The sequence below is a fragment of the Colius striatus genome, chromosome 18 (assembly GCF_028858725.1).
Source record: "Colius striatus isolate bColStr4 chromosome 18, bColStr4.1.hap1, whole genome shotgun sequence".
In the NCBI taxonomy this organism is placed as follows: domain Eukaryota; kingdom Metazoa; phylum Chordata; class Aves; order Coliiformes; family Coliidae; genus Colius; species Colius striatus.
In genome coordinates, this window is record NC_084776.1 from 7,328,198 (window position 1) to 7,346,767 (window position 18,570).

General features: G+C 53.0%; 1 protein-coding gene across 4 annotated transcripts in view; it reads left to right on the forward strand.

Annotated features, from left to right (window-relative positions):
- Positions 1 to 7,464: 7,464 nt before the first annotated feature.
- The window catches only part of ITGB4 (integrin subunit beta 4), a 30,213-nt gene continuing 19,107 nt past the window's right edge, over positions 7,465 to 18,570 (forward strand). For 3 of the 4 annotated variants that reach the window (XM_062010477.1, XM_062010474.1, XM_062010476.1), the window contains exons 1-13: positions 7,465 to 7,752; positions 11,928 to 12,019; positions 12,820 to 12,902; positions 13,404 to 13,505; positions 13,935 to 14,139; positions 14,644 to 14,740; positions 15,163 to 15,334; positions 15,979 to 16,242; positions 16,622 to 16,711; positions 16,887 to 17,009; positions 17,145 to 17,312; positions 17,589 to 17,665; positions 17,795 to 18,006. In XM_062010477.1, coding sequence (XP_061866461.1) covers positions 7,748 to 7,752; positions 11,928 to 12,019; positions 12,820 to 12,902; positions 13,404 to 13,505; positions 13,935 to 14,139; positions 14,644 to 14,740; positions 15,163 to 15,334; positions 15,979 to 16,242; positions 16,622 to 16,711; positions 16,887 to 17,009; positions 17,145 to 17,312; positions 17,589 to 17,665; positions 17,795 to 18,006 — 1,690 coding nt within the window. In that variant the 5' untranslated portion in view covers positions 7,465 to 7,747. Of the gene's footprint in view, positions 7,753 to 11,664; positions 11,694 to 11,927; positions 12,020 to 12,819; positions 12,903 to 13,403; positions 13,506 to 13,934; positions 14,140 to 14,643; positions 14,741 to 15,162; positions 15,335 to 15,978; positions 16,243 to 16,621; positions 16,712 to 16,886; positions 17,010 to 17,144; positions 17,313 to 17,588; positions 17,666 to 17,794; positions 18,007 to 18,570 lie in introns of those variants that run through there. The other variant, XM_062010475.1, reaches the window with a different exon arrangement.

Consider the following 18,570-nt stretch of genomic DNA (forward strand, 5'->3'; position numbering starts at 1 on the left):
CTGTCCATCTTCCAATGTGTAGCAAAGACTCAAAGCAATCTACATCTCTGAATGTAGTACTGACATCTGTACCTGTGTCCATGTCTATGTAGATTGTAGTGACCACATGCTACATAGTCAGACTATTGAGAAACAACTCTGCTGAAATAGTCTTGTTACCATCTTGCAGGGCTGCAGATTCCTATGCAAACCCCTTGAGCTGGAGAGGTTGGATCTGTGAGCTCATTCACAAAGACAACTCCTCCATTGCCATGGGATGGGATTGACAGCAGAGGAGCAGAGGAGAGTGTCTGGTCTTGGTTGTGATATTGTCCATCTTTGTACTAGATCACCCTGCACTGTGCAATGCACACTTGGCAGTCACTGCTTGCTCCACTGGTGTGGAAAATGTATTTTCAGTTGAAAATGTTATTGTATAAATCTTCTTACCTGTGTAGCAAAAAGTTACTATAAAAATGGAAAAGTCTCTCAAAGAAACCCTACCCTGGTGTAATTCCTGTGTCAGCACTTGTGCCATGGAGGATCAGAACCCATGTGCTGTGCTTTGGGTTGCAGGTGATGTGATGGTTCCTGGGGTTGCCCTGCAATTCCAGGGCTCTTCACATTAGGGATTTTTTTTACTATCTCAGACTCTGGCAGAAGGGGGGGGAAAAAAAGGCATGAAACTGCTTTTGGTCAGAGATATTTGTGTTGTAGAGCATGTTCTGAAATAGCATTAAGAACAGGGGAGTTCTCAACTAATTTTTTTCAAGCCTGTTCCAGCACCTTCAGCTTATTGGAAAGTTCCCAGCTGGGAGTAACCAGGGTCTTTCCTCAAACCTCCATCCACACACACCAGGCTCTTTACAAGGAGCTCAAGAGCAAACCAAGTGGTTTGCCATTTGTTTTGAGGTGGGTGGATAAATCACTTGCATGGTTCCAGTTGTGTAGAGAAACCTGGACTTCTTTGTTCCTTTGCAGTGGTCACTGCAGGTTATTTAAATGGTCTCTGGTTCTTAGACCATGACTCTTCAGATTCAGGCATTTTCCTGTTTCTCATTGTTTTAAGTTAAACTTCTACCCAGAGCCTGTTTGGTGCATTTTTTTGCCCCAATTCATAAGCAGTGATGGGAGAGAAAGCTGCCAGATGAATAAAAGAGAAAGTTTCTTAGAATCCAGTGTTGTTTTTTCTATACCTATGTGACTCCTGACCCAGGCTTTGCATTGATGGGTGCTCAAGGAGGAAATAAGAGTCTGGTTTCATGCTTTTAAATGATTTTTAACATTTTGCCATGGTCAGTTTAGCTTAAAAACAAATCATCTCCTTACCCAGGAATGCTCATTGTGGAGCAAACAGGGCACTGATGAGCCTGGGAAACTGGGGAGATGGCGGGATTGCTCTTTTTTCTAAAGCAATGAAATCCTGAAAGGCAGGAAAATGGCAAGACAGAAACATCTCTTCTGTTAAATTACTCTGCATTGGGCTTGTGACTTGATCCCTGCAAGCCTCAACTCCATTCTCATTCTCTGGAAGGTGGTGACAGCTCCCTTGGCTGAGAGAGATCTTCTGGTTTGGGACTGTTGTGTAGTCTGCAGAGAATGACACATTTCACTTCAGCTATTCAAGGTGTTTATTTCCTTGTCTCAAGGGTCAGAGTTGATAAAGGCCAAGGATGCACTTGTGTTGGGAAATACAAGCTGTTAGGTAGCTTTGCAGTTCTTTAAGGTGACTCTCCTGTCTAGAATGTCCTGTACAATTGCAGCCTGTTTAAAACTTGTGTAAATACCTGCTGAATGCCATGTGAGTGAAGGTACAGCAGCAGAACTGCAGCAAAGTGAGCACCAGCTGCTGCAGTTTCTCTCAGACTACGGCTTCATGACAAACATGGGGCCCCAGAAGGATCACTGCTGTTGTCTGCTCCTGTCAAGGGGGTGAGAGGTGTGTCTGGGCGTCTAGAACAACTAACATTCCTCTAATAAGTATCCTTAATGGGCTGAGAGCAACTCTGAAGCTGACTGAGATTAGGTATGGTGGGAAATGTGCCAGTATACAGAAACGCAGCCTGGTGCCAGAGGTACCAGCCCTGCTGCTGCATCCCCTTCCTCTGTTGGGCCTGTAAGTGGTGGGAAACACCAAGTGAGAGAGCCTGAGGAGACTGGGTTAACTCAACCAATCCTACCAGTTAAGCACCTGACACAGGGCAGCTGCTGAAGTTCTTGGGGCTGGATCATTGAACTACAGAAGCTACTGAACACTGTTTAAATACAACCATCTTATTCCTACCCCACACCCTGGCTCCCTGCCCCTTCCTCTTCATGCACTGTCTTCCTCCTGCCTCTGCAGTATCCATCCATGCACATTCCAACCTCTGCATTTCTTTACAGGCTACAACCAGAGCTAAGAAACGCTGCTCATGTAGCTCCTGCCTTGCTGCAGCAACTCTGGAGCATGGGGAGAGCCATGAGCAGGGCTCCTTGATGATGCTACATAGAGAGATAAGGAGAAAACTTCCCAGAGCTGCCTGTGCTGCAGTGTCCCGAGCAGAGGTGCTGTGAGGGACCTGGAGCAGCAGCTGTCAGACTCCTGCAGCAACAGGAGACCTGTCTGAGCTGTGCTGCAGCCTGGCAGCTGACCCCTGAGCTCTTATGACTTGAGTGTTTGCAGTCTGCAGCAGAGAAAGCAACTTGAAACCTGTATGATTTGGGGATTTCTTTTTTTGCTCTCTCCCTTCCAAAAGGCTGGAGTGGAGACATCAACTATTGTGTAACCAACTTGCAGCTGGTACAATAGTGCTCTGCTCTTGTTTGTCTTGTGTTTCCTAGCTCTGACAATGGGTTTGTACAGGTTGGGGGCTTGCACTTGGTCAGCCAGTGTGCCACAGGGAGGTGGAGGGAGCTTCAGACATGCAAGAGCAATGTCCTGAGGGAAAAGGATCCTTTCCTGGCCATGAAGCCCTCAAAGGGAAGGTTTGTCTAGTTTGTTAGAGGTCTGTGTAGCTGTGATCGTACCAGGGCTGTGTGGTGGCTGCTGAGGGCTGGAGGGACCCATGGGATGTTAAAGGTGTCTGTGTTTTAAATAGCCCCCAAGAACTGCAATTGCATCCGAGCTGCAGACTCCCAGCTTACATGGCTAAAAGGTTTTTCATGCTGCTGCTGCAACAGTGATTGCTCAGGCTGTGCTTTGAACTCCTAAAAGCTGTGCAGATTAACTCTCAACTCCTGAGGGGGGACTAACTGTACCCAGGAGACTAAAGCCAGCCCCGTTTTCATTATTCCTTAGTCTGACTGTTAACAGGCTCGTGCTCCTTGAAAACCACAAGCTTCTCTCAGCTCACTGCCTGTTTGAGCATGGGTGTCTCCTGGCTTGAGTGGGTTTGTCTTAGCTGAAGCTCCACATTGGAGTGTGTCTCTGCCACACCAGGCTGCTCAGGGCAGGGAGGGAGAGCTGGTCCTGCTCTCACCCTCCCTTCTGAAACCTTTTCTCCCACCTCCAGGCCCTGAGGTGTTGATTTTCTTTCCTATTTGCTTGTTGTGATGTAGAGATCTGCCCTCCTTTGATGCTGCTGTGGGAAGGGATTTTGTATGTGCAGGATTTGCTTTCGTTTTATGTCTGGCTGGGTGCTGCTGAACCCAAAGAGCAGGTGGGGAGGGGCAGCCCTTGCCAGCCCCACCTCAAACCGTAGCATGGGAGCACCTGAAGCTATGTTTTACTTGGACTGCTCTACTGTCTGTTTTATGAGAGTTATTTACTGAGACTGGGGGAAAAAAAAAGGCAAGTGTTCCTTGCCAAGGCTTTGGGCCATGCCAGGGCTGTGCTGATGACACAGCTCTAGCAGTGTGGAGGGGATTGCTTCAGCCAACACCTGCACGAGCTCCTTTTCCTTCATCAGGGCACTGGAGAAGAAGTTGTGGTTTCAGCAAAACCCCTCAAACAGATGGTCCGTGCTCAGAAAGTTATCAAAGGGCATGGGCTGCTCACTGGTGTGAAATGGTGTGAAGCCAGGAGAGAGAGAGATGCTTTTCAGCAGGGCTTGCCAAGACTGTCTCTTGTTAGAATAAATTTGCTATTGAGGTACAAGACCCACGAAGGAGCAGTGAGGCTCCACCAAAAATCTCCTCTTCCTTCTGGGGCATATTCATGCATCCCTCCCACAGAGCAGTTTCCATCTCCGAGCCTGGTCCTGCGCTGCTGGTTCCTCTGACTTGTTTATATTCAGCTTCCTTCCTTTTGTTCTAAGCGAGAACCATGGACACCAATGACTTCCAATAGTTAGTCTTTGTTTATCTGAAGCTTGTCTTTGGCTGGGGCTGAGTTTGTGCTTTCAGTTGCCAGTAAACAGCAAAGCAGCAGGATTTCACAAGGCAAGGTTCTGCCTTTTCACGTCGAAGGCGTCTGTCTGTCTGTCCTCTGCCGTGGTCCTAGGAGCAGTGGCAGGAAGCAAACAAACCTGCCTTCTGGTGCCATGGTACAAGGGGAACTTACTGATCCTTTTAACCTCTCTCCTCTTCGTGTGGCCGCTGGTAGTGCTTGGAGGACGTGACAAAAGGTGACCTGTCCACTTTCTCTCTGGGTTTGTTGGCTGACTCCTCACTGGACTCGCCCACACTGCTGGATGTCTTGTGTGGGGCCAGCCAACACAAACTGAGAGGAAAGGTGGGCTGTCTTATGAAATCTTCCAAGCATAACATCATAACAGCCCTTTGGCTGCAGGGTGAGATGCTAATGTAACCCTGGAAGGTCCTGTTTTCCCTGGGTGGATGTGAGGGCTGTCGTAGGCTGAAGTTTTATCCTGGATCCTCTACTACCATTTTCCTCTTCTGTGGTTTCAGTGGCCCTCTCACTCTTGCTGCCTGTCCATCCCAGAGGCAGAAGTGACCTTCAGCAAAAAGCTTTTCCATGAGATTTGTGTCCATGACAAGGAACATCCATTGCAATACCCTTAAGTACACACATCAGTTGTATCTGAGGCAATAGTTTGAGGAAGAGAACATGAGAGGATTTCATCTTGCACTTTATTTACCCAGCTAATTATATGAAGCATAATTTAGTGCAATAAATTATGTACACAGTAATGTACATTGTTAATATGCTATTAAGCTTTCCTGAGCTGCATACCAGAGAGCTGGATATTGCCAGTACACTGCAGCTATGGCATCAAGCATGGCAAAAGCCTGACCCAGCAGGCAGCAAGTGCCAGGTGTTGAACCAAGGCAAAGGCTTGAGCCCAGCAGGTATTCCTCCCCCGTGGTGGAAGTATCTCTGAGAAGTTACCTGAAAGGCAACCCATAAAACAAAATGGGTTTTTAAAGACAAGATGAAGTGAAAAGCTGTTAAATTCTTGTGGCCATTCACTGAGAATTTCTAATTCCTTTCTGCTTTGTTGCCTTAGTTAATGTTTTGTGGTGGAGTTGTCTTGGTGTTAGAAAAGTGTTTTTTATCAGCCCTGCACTCAGTTACAGGTCTCTGGGAATATTAACACTCAGTTTCTTTGGACATCTGTTAGGGGCTGGGGGACACTTCAAAGAAAGGTGCAAAATGAAAGTCTTGATCTCTTCTGGCAGCACCTCTGGGGAGTAACTGGGGTCTTCCTCCCAGCTGGAGCTGATCCTGATCCCTGCTCCTCTGGGCTGCTGGGATCAAGGGGAGGGAGATGGTGGCAGGAGGCCCTGAGGCTGGCAGAGTAGGTGAGACCAGAGACACTTGACAGGAGGCAACATTGAGCATCTTTGATCTCAGGTGGAGGAAGGACATCCAGAAACCAAGGACACCAAAGACTGGTGGAAGCTGCCTGCTCTCAAGCTTTCCTAGTGGGTTCCAGGGCTTCTGTTGTGGAACCAGCACTAAAATACTGGGTTTTTTAGTAATCTAGTTCTTGCCTGTAGCCTAAATTGCCTTTTCATAGGCATTCCATTTTCATTTAGCTCTGACACCTGTCAGCATTGCTTACCCAACACCAAAGGAGGAGAACAGCAGAAGATGGGCTGGAGTGCTGCTGGTGGATGGGACCAAGGGATGGTGGACACATCTGCAAGCATCAAGACCCTCTCCCCTCCACCCTAGGGAACTGCAGCCCAGCTTTCCTCCATCTGCAGTCCTGCAACATCTGCCTCTCTGCAGGTCCCTCTGCCTTCAGCCCTTCCAGGATAATGACCTGCTCTTCTCCAGCAGCCGCTGCTGTTGCTCAAGTGTCAGAGCCTCCTGTCCCAGCCCTCATGTTGCAGTAAATAGCTGCTGTTGTTAAACTCAAGCAACAAAGCCCCTTAATCATCAGAATGCTTGTTTAAATATAGGAAATGGCATTTCCTACCAGGGTAACACTGAGATTGACAAATCAAGTGTTCAGAAACCAGAGAATGCCAGACTTGGTGCTGCCTGGGCCATCTTCAGCTGTGCCCCTGCCTGTTTCCCCTTTGCTGCAATTTTTAATGACACAATGTCCTCTTTTTTTCCTGGGGCTTATTCCATTTACATGTATTTACTTGAGCTTCTTATTTCTTGCAGTGAGAGAAACCCTGCTCCTCATTTTCATGTCAATCAATAGCTGATAACCATCATCCCAATCAGCAGCCACTATGGTGTGATATTGTTAACAAAGAGGTCAAAATTGTCCTCCTCATATTTTTACTCTCCAAGAAAGGCAGGAAATGTGTGACATTTTCATCCAGCTTTGGCTATTGTTTGTGTGGAAGCTGAGGGGATGCAGTTTTCCATGTGAGACTTTAGAGGAGGGCTGAAATGCAGCCTCCACTGTTCCATCTGCTCTCTACATGTAACCTGCACCATGAGGGGTGCAACTGGGTCTGAGCTGTAACAAACCTCGGGCTCTAAAGCAAAAGGGTGCTGTTGGTCAAAGAAAATAACCTCATTGTACTCCTCACCCTCCTCTGCTGCTGTTTAGTTGGGGGAAGGGGAGAAGGGCTGTGTCCAGCCTGGGAGCAGGGCTGGGCACAGGGGTGGGAGTGCTGCTCCTTGCTCTGTGGTAGGATGTTTAGAGCAAGAGCCGAGGCTCATTGCAGTGGTAGCAGGGGCTGTGCTGCCCCGTGAGCCAGCTGTGGGCTGGGTAGGGACACACTGTCCTGCTCATGCCCTGGATGCAGCGGGATGTGGGTCTGTCCCCGACGCTGGGCTCGGTCGCAGCAATTGACCTGGTGCTTCAGCTGGGAGCTGCCCGGCGGCTGGTGCCCGTGGGAAATCTGGGGGAGAAACCCCCCAGTGCCAGGCTCCGGGGAGTGCCCTGAGCCGTGCCCATCAGCCCCAGCTCGGGGCACACACCTTCCCCATCCCGCTCGGCCGTTGTCCCGAGCGGAGGGAGGCTGCGGCGCGGCTGCCCGTGCAGGTGTGTGAGCGAGCGAGGGAGGGAGGAATGCCAACCCTGAGTCACGGGCACCCCCTCCTCCCTCCCTCCCCACCTGCGATAAAGCTCCGTCCTCACCTGGGCGCCGACTTCACTCGCGGCGGCTCGGGGCGCCGAGGCGCGGAGCGGAGCGGGGGGCGCGGAAGGCAGCGGGGCGGTGCGTGCGCGGGCGGGTGCCGGCCTCCCACCGCGCTGCCGCCCGCCGCCGCGCCGGGAGAACGGGCAGAAAATAGCGGAGGGGGGAAACCCCAAACTAACGCCAAACACGAAGGAGAAAAGCAAGCAAAGGCCGAGGCTGGGAGCCGAGGGGGCAGCGAAGCGGCGCTCTGCCTCTGCAGGAATTCCTTGGCCGGAGCGGCTGCTGTGGCTCGGGCTGCAGCGCAGGGCTTGACACCGAGGCAGAGGCAGCCTTAATGAGGTTTGTGGAATGAATTCGTCTGTGCTCTTCAGCATCCAGCTTGCTTTAATTTCTGCCGCGTTGCTTAAGAGGGGTGTGAAATAAGGCACAGGGCTCGGCTCCCTGCCTTCTCTGAACCCCTTTTCCCTCTGGTTCTGGCTGCCTGGTGCCTCTGGGCCGGTTGGGAAGGGCAGCTCCTGAGCAAGCAGAGCCCTGCAGGGCTGCACAGGGCGCTTTCTGTCGCAGAAGGTATTTGGGTGGGGGTCCTGCAGCGTGCTGAGGCAGAGGAGAGCCCTTTGGGGAGTGTTTGGGGCAGGTTTCAAAGGTCCATCTGTCCCGCTGCCAGGGGAAAAGGCGACTGTCCCTCCGAGCTGACACCCAGGGGAAGCTGCTGGGGTGAAACCATGCGAGGTCAGCTGGGCTGTGGCTGCCTCTGACCCCACGGAGCTGCCTCTGCAGGATGGGTGGCTGCTGCAGCCCCCTGAGAGGGGGAGCGAGGGGAGGGAGCGTCCCTGGAGAAAAAGGCCACGGGGCAGTCGGGGTTCAGGGTGGGCTGTGCTGGACTGAAGCTGTCGGGGTGTTTGGGATGGATGGAGCTGAAATGGATGGGAAATGGGTGGAAGGATTGGTGTGAGGGAGCTGGCAGGTGCAGGTTAGGTGGGGAAAAGGGGGATGAGGAGCAACCGTGGAGGGGAGGGAGAGGGAAAGTGTCTTGTGGGACCAGTGAAGCAGACAACGTGCTGGGAGCAACACGTGAGGAGTGCAGGAGGGACAGGAGGGTCCTGGGGCTGTGCTGGCATTCAGGCAGCCATGTGGGGTCCTGAGCTTCCCACCTGCCCTTGGGGTTCTTCCCTGCCCAAACCTGGGGGGCACAGGGAGGAAATGGTGTGGCAGCCGCTTGTCCTGTGCCAGCACAGGGTAGTAGCAGCCACTCCCTGCTCCCAGCAGCTCCATGTGGGCCCCTGGGCTGGATCTCACTGTGTTTTGTCCTTTGCTGGAGGATGGTGGAGGCCATGTCTGGGAGTCTGGAGCTTGACCTAGGAGCTGAGATCCCCTTTCTTGCTGGAAGCAAATGGTGACAGTCACATGGAGCCTCCTGGCTGCAGAGGCACACCTGGGGAAGGAAGGGAAATGGCTGGGGAAAATCAAAGGCAAATATGATTTTGTGTTTAAGTGATGCTTGGATTTGGGGGTTGAGTTTTTGACAGTTTTTTAGGGGTCTGGTTTAATAACTTTCAAGCTTCAGATCCCAGCCCTTGGGAGCTCTGTGCTGCCCTGTGTGCTGGGGAGGGAGCAGCATAGAGGGCGAGGTGTGGCCCTGAGCCTTGTGCCTCAGCCCTTCCCTGGGGGGTGAAATAAGTCTGTGTGAGCTGCTGTGGCTGCCCCTGCACTGCCCTCGGGGAAGCAGGACCAGGGGCCCTAGAGGAGGCACACAGCTGCCTTTCTGCTTTGCCTCTGTGGCTGTTGGCTCTCCCTCAGGACCCCCAGCCCGTGCTGAGCACGGTGAGCAGCACTGCCTGTCTGCCCCAGCACGCTGCAAACACTGTGATCCAATACACAGGGATAAGGAGATGCTCCTGCAGATGCCTCTGGTCTACCAGGGCATTGCTCCCCTGCACAGCCTCAATGCCCCAAACATAGGACAGAGGTCTGCAGCAACAAAAAGGGCAGCTCCCCCAGCAGGGAGGAAAGGCTGCGCCAGGGAGCTCAGGTATCTCCCTTGCTTTCCTACTGCTGTATCCCCAACCTGGTGTCTGTTGCATGGCAGCTGGGACCAAGCTCCCACCATGGCTTCGTGTCTCATCATAACTTCTGTCTTGGTCCCTCATCCCCATCCACCTCAGAGCAATGCCCAGCTTCAGCCTTGTCCTTCCCAGCACAGAGCTGCAGGGCTGGGGATGGGTTGGGGACAGGACAGGGTGGTGAAGCTCTGCCACTCCCACTGTCTCATAGCTCAAAATATCCCCTATTTTGTGTGTGTCTGGGACAGGGTCAGGTGTTTGTGTGCAGCCACTTTGCTTTGCACACCTGAACAGCTTCTCTTTCGTTGTTGTCATCCTTGTGAAAATCTGCCCAAACCCCTGCAAGCTTTTCCAAAGTGAAAGTGGTGTTTTCCCTTCTAGAGGACACTTGGCATTGAAGGGCAGCTGCTCACGTGTTTTTGTGCACACTTTGTGGGCTGTGTTCCTGCAGTGCCCAGCAGCAGTGGCTGTGCTCTGTGCCACCAGTGCCTCAATCCACAGAGGCTGGCAGCTCACAGGGCAACAGGGTGTTAATATCAAGCTGAGGTTTGAGCCTTTTATCTCAGCACTTGGAAAGAGGTGACAGCAGTTTATGTGCCCAAGGGCTGGGGTGTGTCTGTCCATCCCTTGGTGATTTGTTCCTGACTTGTGATTAAGGGATCATGAATTAGGTCTGTGCTTTGAAGCTGCCTTGGAAGATAGGGGTGTGAGCTGAGCTATGCAGTCCTCTGTACTCAGCCTTTCTCTCATGGCCTTTGCCATGAAGGAACATGGGGTTTGCCAAGTGCTCAGAGCATGTTTTTGCTGTGTTTTCCCTTGACAAACTCAGAAAGCTTCTCTACCCTTTCATCTCACTCTTAGCTGACTTCTCCCCACATTGCTGGGACTGGCATGGCTCACTGGGGCAGAGCAAGGGAAAAAGGAATATTCCTGACTTCAAAACCTGTCCATCTCAGTGGTGAGGGACATAGCAGCTGCCAGTGAGTGTGTGTTTTGCTGAAGGAGGTCATGGACACGTCCAGTTATGCGGGGCCCCCCAACCCAAACCTGTGAAGCCCCTGAGCTGGGGATGCTCAGTGTGGCAGGGAGTTGTGCTCAGAGGGAAACGGGGATTTCCTTGGTCAACTGGTACCTTTAACCTGTTAGAAAACATTGACTACCAGGTCCTGATGAACAGCAAAGCTTCCCTGGGTGTAGCCCACAGAGATGTTGCCCCAAGGGTACCATATTTCTCACATTTCAGCTATGCGAGTTGATCAATCCCTCTGGGCACAGCTGACAAGGTAAATGAGAGATCAGCTTCATGTCCTGTATTACCTGTGTATCCAGGAGCTGTAGTGGATAGCAAAGTGCAGACCCCAAGGGAGAGGTCTCCTGGGGTTGATGCTGTGTTGGTTCAAGCCTTGTACTGCAGCCATTTCTGTGAGAGTTCAGCTTCACAGGTTCAGCATGTTTCCATTGGCCTCGGTGACTGATGCAGAATACAGGGTGGTCTCATGCTCACAACACTAGAGCAGCTCTTCCCAGGGGTTTCCCTGGGCCTCAGGTCAGGTAATTAGTAGTTAAGTCACCATGTGACCAGTCTGCATGCTGGATGTCCCTCTGGGAACTCAGCTTCTGTGCAAGCAACAACTAATCCTATTTTCCTTCCCTGCTTTAAGTAGGTTTTGTGTTCACCTATAGAACCAGGACTTACACACAAGCAGCTATAAAACATCTTATATTCTACACTTGCATCTCCCAGAAAGGAGATGCTTTAAAAACTGTCTTTACACCAGATCTTTTCCCTTGACTGCTCTCAGAGTGCCCAAGGCAGAGCCACCATCGGGCACAGCAGCTGCAGAGCTCGAGTCTCATCTCTCGCTCTTGTTTACCACATCCAGATGTTGACTTCTGGAAGGTACTGGGTTCTCTGTCACATGTAGCTGCAGGGAGAATGGTTCACTGTTTAGGATTTGGCCTCTGGATGCATGTGAGGTGTCCTGCTGCCCTGGACTCATTCAGTGGCTCCAAACCTCCGAGTTTGGCATTTCCCAAGGCCTCACCCTCTATTTATTGTTGGTTCGACCATCCTGGAAACTCTTAGTGAGATAGGAAATGGCTGAAGGGAGGGGTCTGTTTTGCTTTTGGGGAGAGATGCAGCCAGTTGCTTTGTTTTTCTGCTCTCATTTTGCCTAACCCTTCAGGAGGAGCAGAGTCCTGACCCGGTGGTGCCCGCAGGTGGGGCTGGGCTGCAGCCGTGGCGTGGCAGGGTCCTGCCCCCGGATTGCCGGGGACTTTGAGCCTTTCACACATGCACGAGCGGCTCTTGGGTTTGATTTGTGCCCTGCCCTGCTGAGATCAGAGATTGCTTGCAGGCATCAGCTGCTCCTGGGCAGGGCAGGGCAGGGGCTCTGCAGGACCTGCCCCCATCACCTCCAGGGCCGTTTGCAGTCTCTCATCTTTCTGTTTCAGGAGGAAGAGGATGGATGTGCTGCCACGGATGTGGGCCAGGCTGCTCCTCCTGTCCCTGCTCTGTGCCACCAGCTTCTGCCAAAGGAGCAAAAGTGAGTGCAGCCGTGGTAGGTCTGTTAGTGGTACCCCCTTGGTGCTGCCTCATGGGCACCGTGTGGGCTGCCAACCTCCTGGGCCCCAGAAATGCTGATCCTCACACCACATCTCAAATAATGTGTTCCATTTTGGGCCACTCACTACAAGAAAGACACTGAGGTGCTGAAGCATGTCCATAGATGGGCACTGGAACTAGGGTAGAGTCTGGTGCACAACATCTTATGAAGAACAGCTGGGTGTTGAGCCTGGAGAAGAGGAGGCTGAGGGGAGACAGGAGCACTCTCTGCAACTCCCTGAAAAGAGGTTGTAGGGAGATGGGGTTGGTCTCTTCTTCCCAGTAATCAAGTAGAAGAAACAGCCTCAAGTTGCCCCAGGGGAGGTTGAGGTTGGAGCTGAGGCAGAACTGTTTCCATGAGAGGGGTGTCAGCCCCTGTGCCCCAGGGAGCTGGGGGAGTGCCCAGCCCTGGAGATACTGCAAAGACACATAGCTGAGGTGCTGAGGGCCATGGCTTAGTGGGGAGCTTGGCAGGGTGAGGGGAGGGGTTGGACTCCATGATCTTAAAGATCTTTTCCAGCTAAAATGATTCTGTGATTCTATTATAAGACTTGTGTGCTTTTCCTCTATCTCCCCAGCATTTAAGGCCCATCTCTCGCTACTCCACCACTGTTTTGTAGCCACTTTCCACTAACCACCCATGCAAAACCATCACTGACTTCCCCAAGCACAGGATCAGCCCTTCCTGTGCCCTCCCTGCCCTGTTTTCTCCATCCCTGAGCCCTCGATCTTTGCCGGTAGGTAACCGCTGCGTGCTGTCCCGGGCCAAGAGCTGCACCGAGTGCATCCGGGTGGATAAGGATTGCTCCTTCTGCACCGACGAGGTGAGACCTTGCAGGGGACCCAGGAGCTTCACTTCCCACCCTGCTGATGAAGGGATCCCACCACCCCCAGTGAAAGGTGGGAGAGGGACCAGGGTCAGCTTCTTGCTCCAGCTTCCCTCTGCAAAGAGCTGGTCTGGATGGGAAGTGCTCGAACGTGGGTTTCCTCTGGTGAGGAGGAACAGAGAGGAAGGGGAGTCTGAGGAAAGCTTGCAGGAATACAGAGATTGATCAGAAGTCAGATTTGACAGTGTGTGCAAGGCATGGAAGGAGAGTCTCATGCCAGACAACCCAGTAACTCATAGGTGATCTCATTTCCCTGGTGCTGAGGGACGTTGACTCTTCTGTGCAAGACTCATCCCCACCTCTCTGCCCCACTCCTGCTCCCAACGGCTTGCCCACAGCCTCAGGAGAGGATCCTGCTTCCCAACAAGTGCCTGTCCCCCGTGCAGGGATGACTGGCTGCTTTCTGGGGTGGTAACATTGTTCTTGGCCCCTTGGCAGAGCTTTGAAGAGCCTCGATGCGACCTGCGGGAGAACCTGCTGCGGTACGGCTGCGGGGAGGCCAGTGTCGTGTACCTCAGGGGCGAGATGCAGACCCGCCAGGTGGGTGCTGGGCAGACAGCCCTTGCTTGGCTTCTCCTGAGGGTTCCCACCATTCCCAGTGTCCTTCGTGCCCTTCATCCTCCTCTAAAGTCTTCAGCAGGGAAAAATACAAAGTTCAGACCTCTGTTTGTGTTGGCTCTGCTCAAAGCCAATGCTCTGCCTTCACTAGCTGAGGAACCTGTTGGCAACCAGCCCTGGTTGCTTGGGGCTAGAGTGGCTTTTTAGGCAAAACAGATGTAAGCAAAATGCCAGGGTCTGGAGGAGGAACCCAGAGGGGCACATGTGGACATAGGGAAGGCTGCCTCAGTCTCCAGCTGTACATGAGGGAAGGGAGCGTGACCTTCCCTGCATTTCCACTTCCCAGTGAGCTCCTTGCTTCTGCCTTATTGAAGGGGAGTCCATCCCCTTCACATCACTCTTTCTTCACAGAATTTCAGTATCAACACGTCCCTGCAGAGGACCCAGGTGTCTCCCCAGGCCATGTTCATGCGGCTGCGAGCTGGGGAGGAGATGAACTTCAACATGAATGTCTTCCAGCCCTTGGAGAGCCCTGTAGATCTCTACATCCTCATGGACTTCTCCTACTCTATGTCTGATGATCTGGATAACCTCAAAAGCATGGGCCAAAACCTAGGTGAGACCAGAGCTGGGAGAAGAGGGAAGCCAGCTTCTGTGCTGATGAAGGCAGGCAGCTACGAGTTCTCTGCCAGCACCAGGGATGCAACTGGCAAAGGGCTGAGAGGCATCTGCTTTAATTACATGTTTCTTGAGGGGGGATGTCTCTCCTGGCCCTGCAGAAATAAGCCCATGTGGTCCCTCCTTTCGGCCCAGCATGGGGGCTGGTGCCCTGCAGAGTTGATCTTTGCACTGGCTTTGGCATCTTGAACCTGTAGGTGTGGTGTGTGCTACTGCAGAAGGTCCAGTCTTGGAAAAGGGCTACCAAAGGGGATAGAGAGTTCTAACCCAAGAAACAAGGCTCAAGCCTGAAGAGTTTAAAAGCTGACAATTTGGAAGCCTTATCTAAGGCCTGACCAGCAGAGAAGGTGCCCAGGGAAGGACTTTCTTTCCCTGGAGCAGCAACCTCACAGACGTCTCTTTGTTCACGTTTGTCCCCCTCCCTCCCTTTCTCTACTCCCAGCGGAGTTCCTGCAGGCCCTGACCTCCAATTACACCATTGGATTCGGCAAGTTTGTGGACAAAGTCTCATCCCCTCAGACAGACATGAGACCTGAGAAGTGAGTGAGGCCAATGAGTCCCCGAGATGGGAGCAGAGGGGAGGGAAGCCACCTTCTATTTCTCTGATCTTTACTGTCTGCAGAGCAAGAGCCTCTGTCTGTGTCTCTCCCTTTGCTGTGATTATCTCTCCTGGCCTCCTCACCCTGTGCTCAGGGCTTGGTGTAGCACCATTCCAATGCCAGCAGTGTCCTCCTCTGCTGTCAGACCTTCTCTGCTCTGCCATGGCAGATTGAACATCTTGTCTTCTCCTCTATCTCTGCCCTCATCCCTTCTACCTCTCAGTGCTGATGGCTTGCACCAGAATTCCACATCTTGCCTTGAGGGACTCCCCAGCCTCTGAGTGCACCCTGTACACTTCCTCCCCTCACACCCAGGCAGCCCTTTGCTCCTGCAGAAACTCTGCTCTTCCCTTCTCCTTCAGGCTGCGTGAGCCCTGGTACAACGCTGACTCTCCCTTCTCCTTCAAGAACGTCATCCGCCTGACCAGCAACATCAACCACTTCAGCCAGGAGCTGCGGAAGGAGCGCATCTCGGGCAACCTGGATGCCCCCGAGGGCGGCTTCGATGCCATCCTGCAGACAGCTGTGTGCAAGGTGATGGTGGCCAGGGATGCAGGGCTCTGTTTTTAATGACTGGATCTTCTTGGTACTGGGTGATGAGCAAAAGAGCAGCGTGCTGGGCAGCTGATGAGACAGCCAGGGACTCCAGGTTGTCTGTTCAGCTACAGCTGGTTCTTGCCCTCCCAGCTGCATACTCCCAGGGCTGAGCTGGTTTGCATTCCCAGTTCTTCCTAGGTCTTAAACCACCTGTTTGTGTATCCCTGGTGTTTGGTCTCCAATACAGGAGCTGGGCATCATACATGTGCTCTTTGCTTTGCCTCTTCATGCCTGTGGTGGTGAAACTCTGCTCCCTGGGAAAGAGCCTGCTTGGGCTTGGCCTTTTGGCTGAGACATGAGCACAGCTCCAAACACGTCCAGAAAAGTGTGGGCTTGCCCCTTGGGCATATATGTGCCTGGCATTGAGCTGCTGGGGGATATCCTGTGCATTGGGGGTTCAGATGGGGGAAGCAGAGATTCTAGCTTGGATTCCCAGGGCCATGTAGCTGATTGTTTGCTGCCAAGTGGAGCTGGTACCTTGCCCTTGGGTTTCCTGACTCCTGCCAGTGCTGCAAGTGCTGTGCAGTGGTTTGGGGAGAGGCAGAGAGATAAAGGTTCCTTCTCCCCCTCCCTGGCTGTAGGATAAGATTGGCTGGAGGAAGGACAGCACTCACCTGCTCGTGTTCTCCACTGAATCTGCCTTCCACTATGAAGCTGATGGCACCAACGTCCTGGCAGGGATCCTGGCGAGAAATGATGAGCAGTGTCACCTGGACACCCACGGCACCTACGTGTATGACACCAAGCAGGACTATCCTTCAGTGCCCACCCTGGTGCGCCTGTTGGGCCAACACAACATCATCCCCATCTTTGCTGTCACCAACCATTCCTACAGCTACTATGAGGTGAGGAGAACCACAGTGGTGGTGCCATATGAGTTTACTTTTCCTCCAGGACCGTTAACTTCTCTGCCTGCAGCTTGGTTGTGGGGAGAAAGTTTTCTCCCACCCCTTGTTCCTAGTGCTAAACTAACACCTTGATACTTTGCAAGGGTGCCACAGTGTGATGGGGAGCTGCTCTGGGTTGTGGGAGGTCTCAGGGTGTGTTACTGGGTGCAGGAATCCAGGCTCCTGAAATTCTTCCTCTGTTGATATCCATTTCTTGTAAAGCACGGAAGGGACCTTTAGAGGCCTCCAGTCCAAGCCCTACTCAAAGCACAGCCCACTTCAGTGCTAGAGGAGGTCTCTCAAGACCTTGGTTCAGAGGGCTCTTGTCTCTCTGCAGAAGCTGCACAAGTATTTCCCCATCTCTGAGATTGGGGTGCTCCAGGAGGACTCTTCCAACATCGTAGAGCTGCTCCGCACGGCCTTTGAGGTAACGATGCTTTCTGGGGTTTTGCTCTCACTCCCAGGGAAGGCAAAAGCTGAGCACCTCCTGCCCAGGGGAGCAGGCAGGATGTGGCCCCTCTGGGGCAGCTATGGGGTGGTTGCAGGTGTACATGGGGTTTACAGGCCAAAAGTCAGTGTTGTGGTTAACTTCTGCCACACAGCGCATCCGCTCCAAGATGGACATCCGGGCTGACTTCGTCCCCAGAGCCATGAAGACAGAGTTCACCTCCTCCATGTATAAAAAGACAGAGTCTGGCTCCTTCCACATCAACCGTGGGGAAGTGGTAAGTCCTTGGCTGGCTGCAGAGGGAAGGGATGTGCGAAGGGCTGAGCCTTCTGCTGCTTCCCTCCCTCCTCCTTCTCCCCAGGGCTGGTCCAGCAGAGCTGGTTCACCCCTGTGGCCTGTCCCTTCCTTCCAGGGCAAGTTCAACATGCGTTTGAAAGCACTTGAGTACGTTGGTGGGCAGCACGTCTGCAGCCTCCCTGAGAAAGACCGTCAGGGAGTTATCCACGTGAAACCCACGTCCCTGAGCGACAGCCTCACAGTCACAGCCTCTGTCATCTGTGATGTGTGTCCTTGTGAACTGGTACGTTGGGCTTGAGTAATGTTGCAGAGATGCTTTTTTCCTGGCCAGCATGGGGTGGGAATGCATTGGCTGGCACATGAGGTCTCACTCAACCCCTCACCATTGATTGCTCAGTGGAGGCTCAGTCTGGCCAAGGACACCTTTGTCACCTTTGTACCAAGCTGGGCATGTTGTCATGTGGCAGAGCTTGATCTTGTGGGCAAAACTTTGCCCCTAGGTCTGCCTTTCTGGTTCCTGAGATGGTCTTGGGGGCAATGCTTCTCTCTCCTTTTACAGCAACAAGAGTTTAACTCGCCCAAGTGCAGCTTCCATGGGGACTTTGCCTGTGGACAGTGCATCTGCCACCCAGGCTGGTAAGGACCTTGTCAAAATCCATGCACCTCCCAGGGTTCCTGCTGGGTCTGAGGACCCACAGTGACACGTCCTGCTCAGGACCCTGCTCTCTGCTCCTACCTCTCTCAGCACCATCTCCTCCTCACCAGGCGAGGGGACACGTGCGACTGCTCCCCAGCATCATCCCCCAACAACGAAGCCTGCATCCGCCCTGGGGACACGGAGCCGTGCTCGGGCCGGGGCGAGTGTCTGTGTGGGAAGTGCCAGTGCTACTCTGAGGACCTGATACAGCGCTTCGATGGGGCCTTCTGCCAGTACGACATCCTGCAGTGCCCCCGCACCTCCGGCTTCCTCTGCAACGGTGAGAGCAGCCCCACCACCCCAGCACAGACCCACAGAGTGCTAGCATGGAGACATGAGCTGGAGACAGGACTGGACACAGGACTCCAGATGAGGCCTCACCAGGGCAGAATAGAGAGGGAGCAAAACCTCCCTTGACCCGCTGCCCACACTCTTCTTGATGCATCCCAAGACACCATTGGCTTTCTTGGCCATGAGGGCACGTTGCTGGCTCCTGTTTAGATTGTTATCAACCAGAATTCCCTCTCTCCAGCAGGTCACTCCCAGCCTGTACTGGTGCAAAGGGTTGTTCCTCCCCAGGTGCAGGACTCTGCACTTGTCCTTGTTGAACCTCATGAGGTTCCTCTCTGCCCAGCTCTCAAGTCAGTCAGGATCTTGCTGAATGGCAGCACAGCCTTCCAGTCAATCAGCCAGTCCTCCCAATTTGGTGTCATCAGGGAAACTGCTCAGGGTACACTCCATCTCTTCATCCAGCAACCCCAACCCTTTGTCCTGGTGGCAGTGGCATGGAGGGGGATGAGCTGACCAGTGTTGGGCTGTGGGGACTCTTCACTGCAAGCATGCA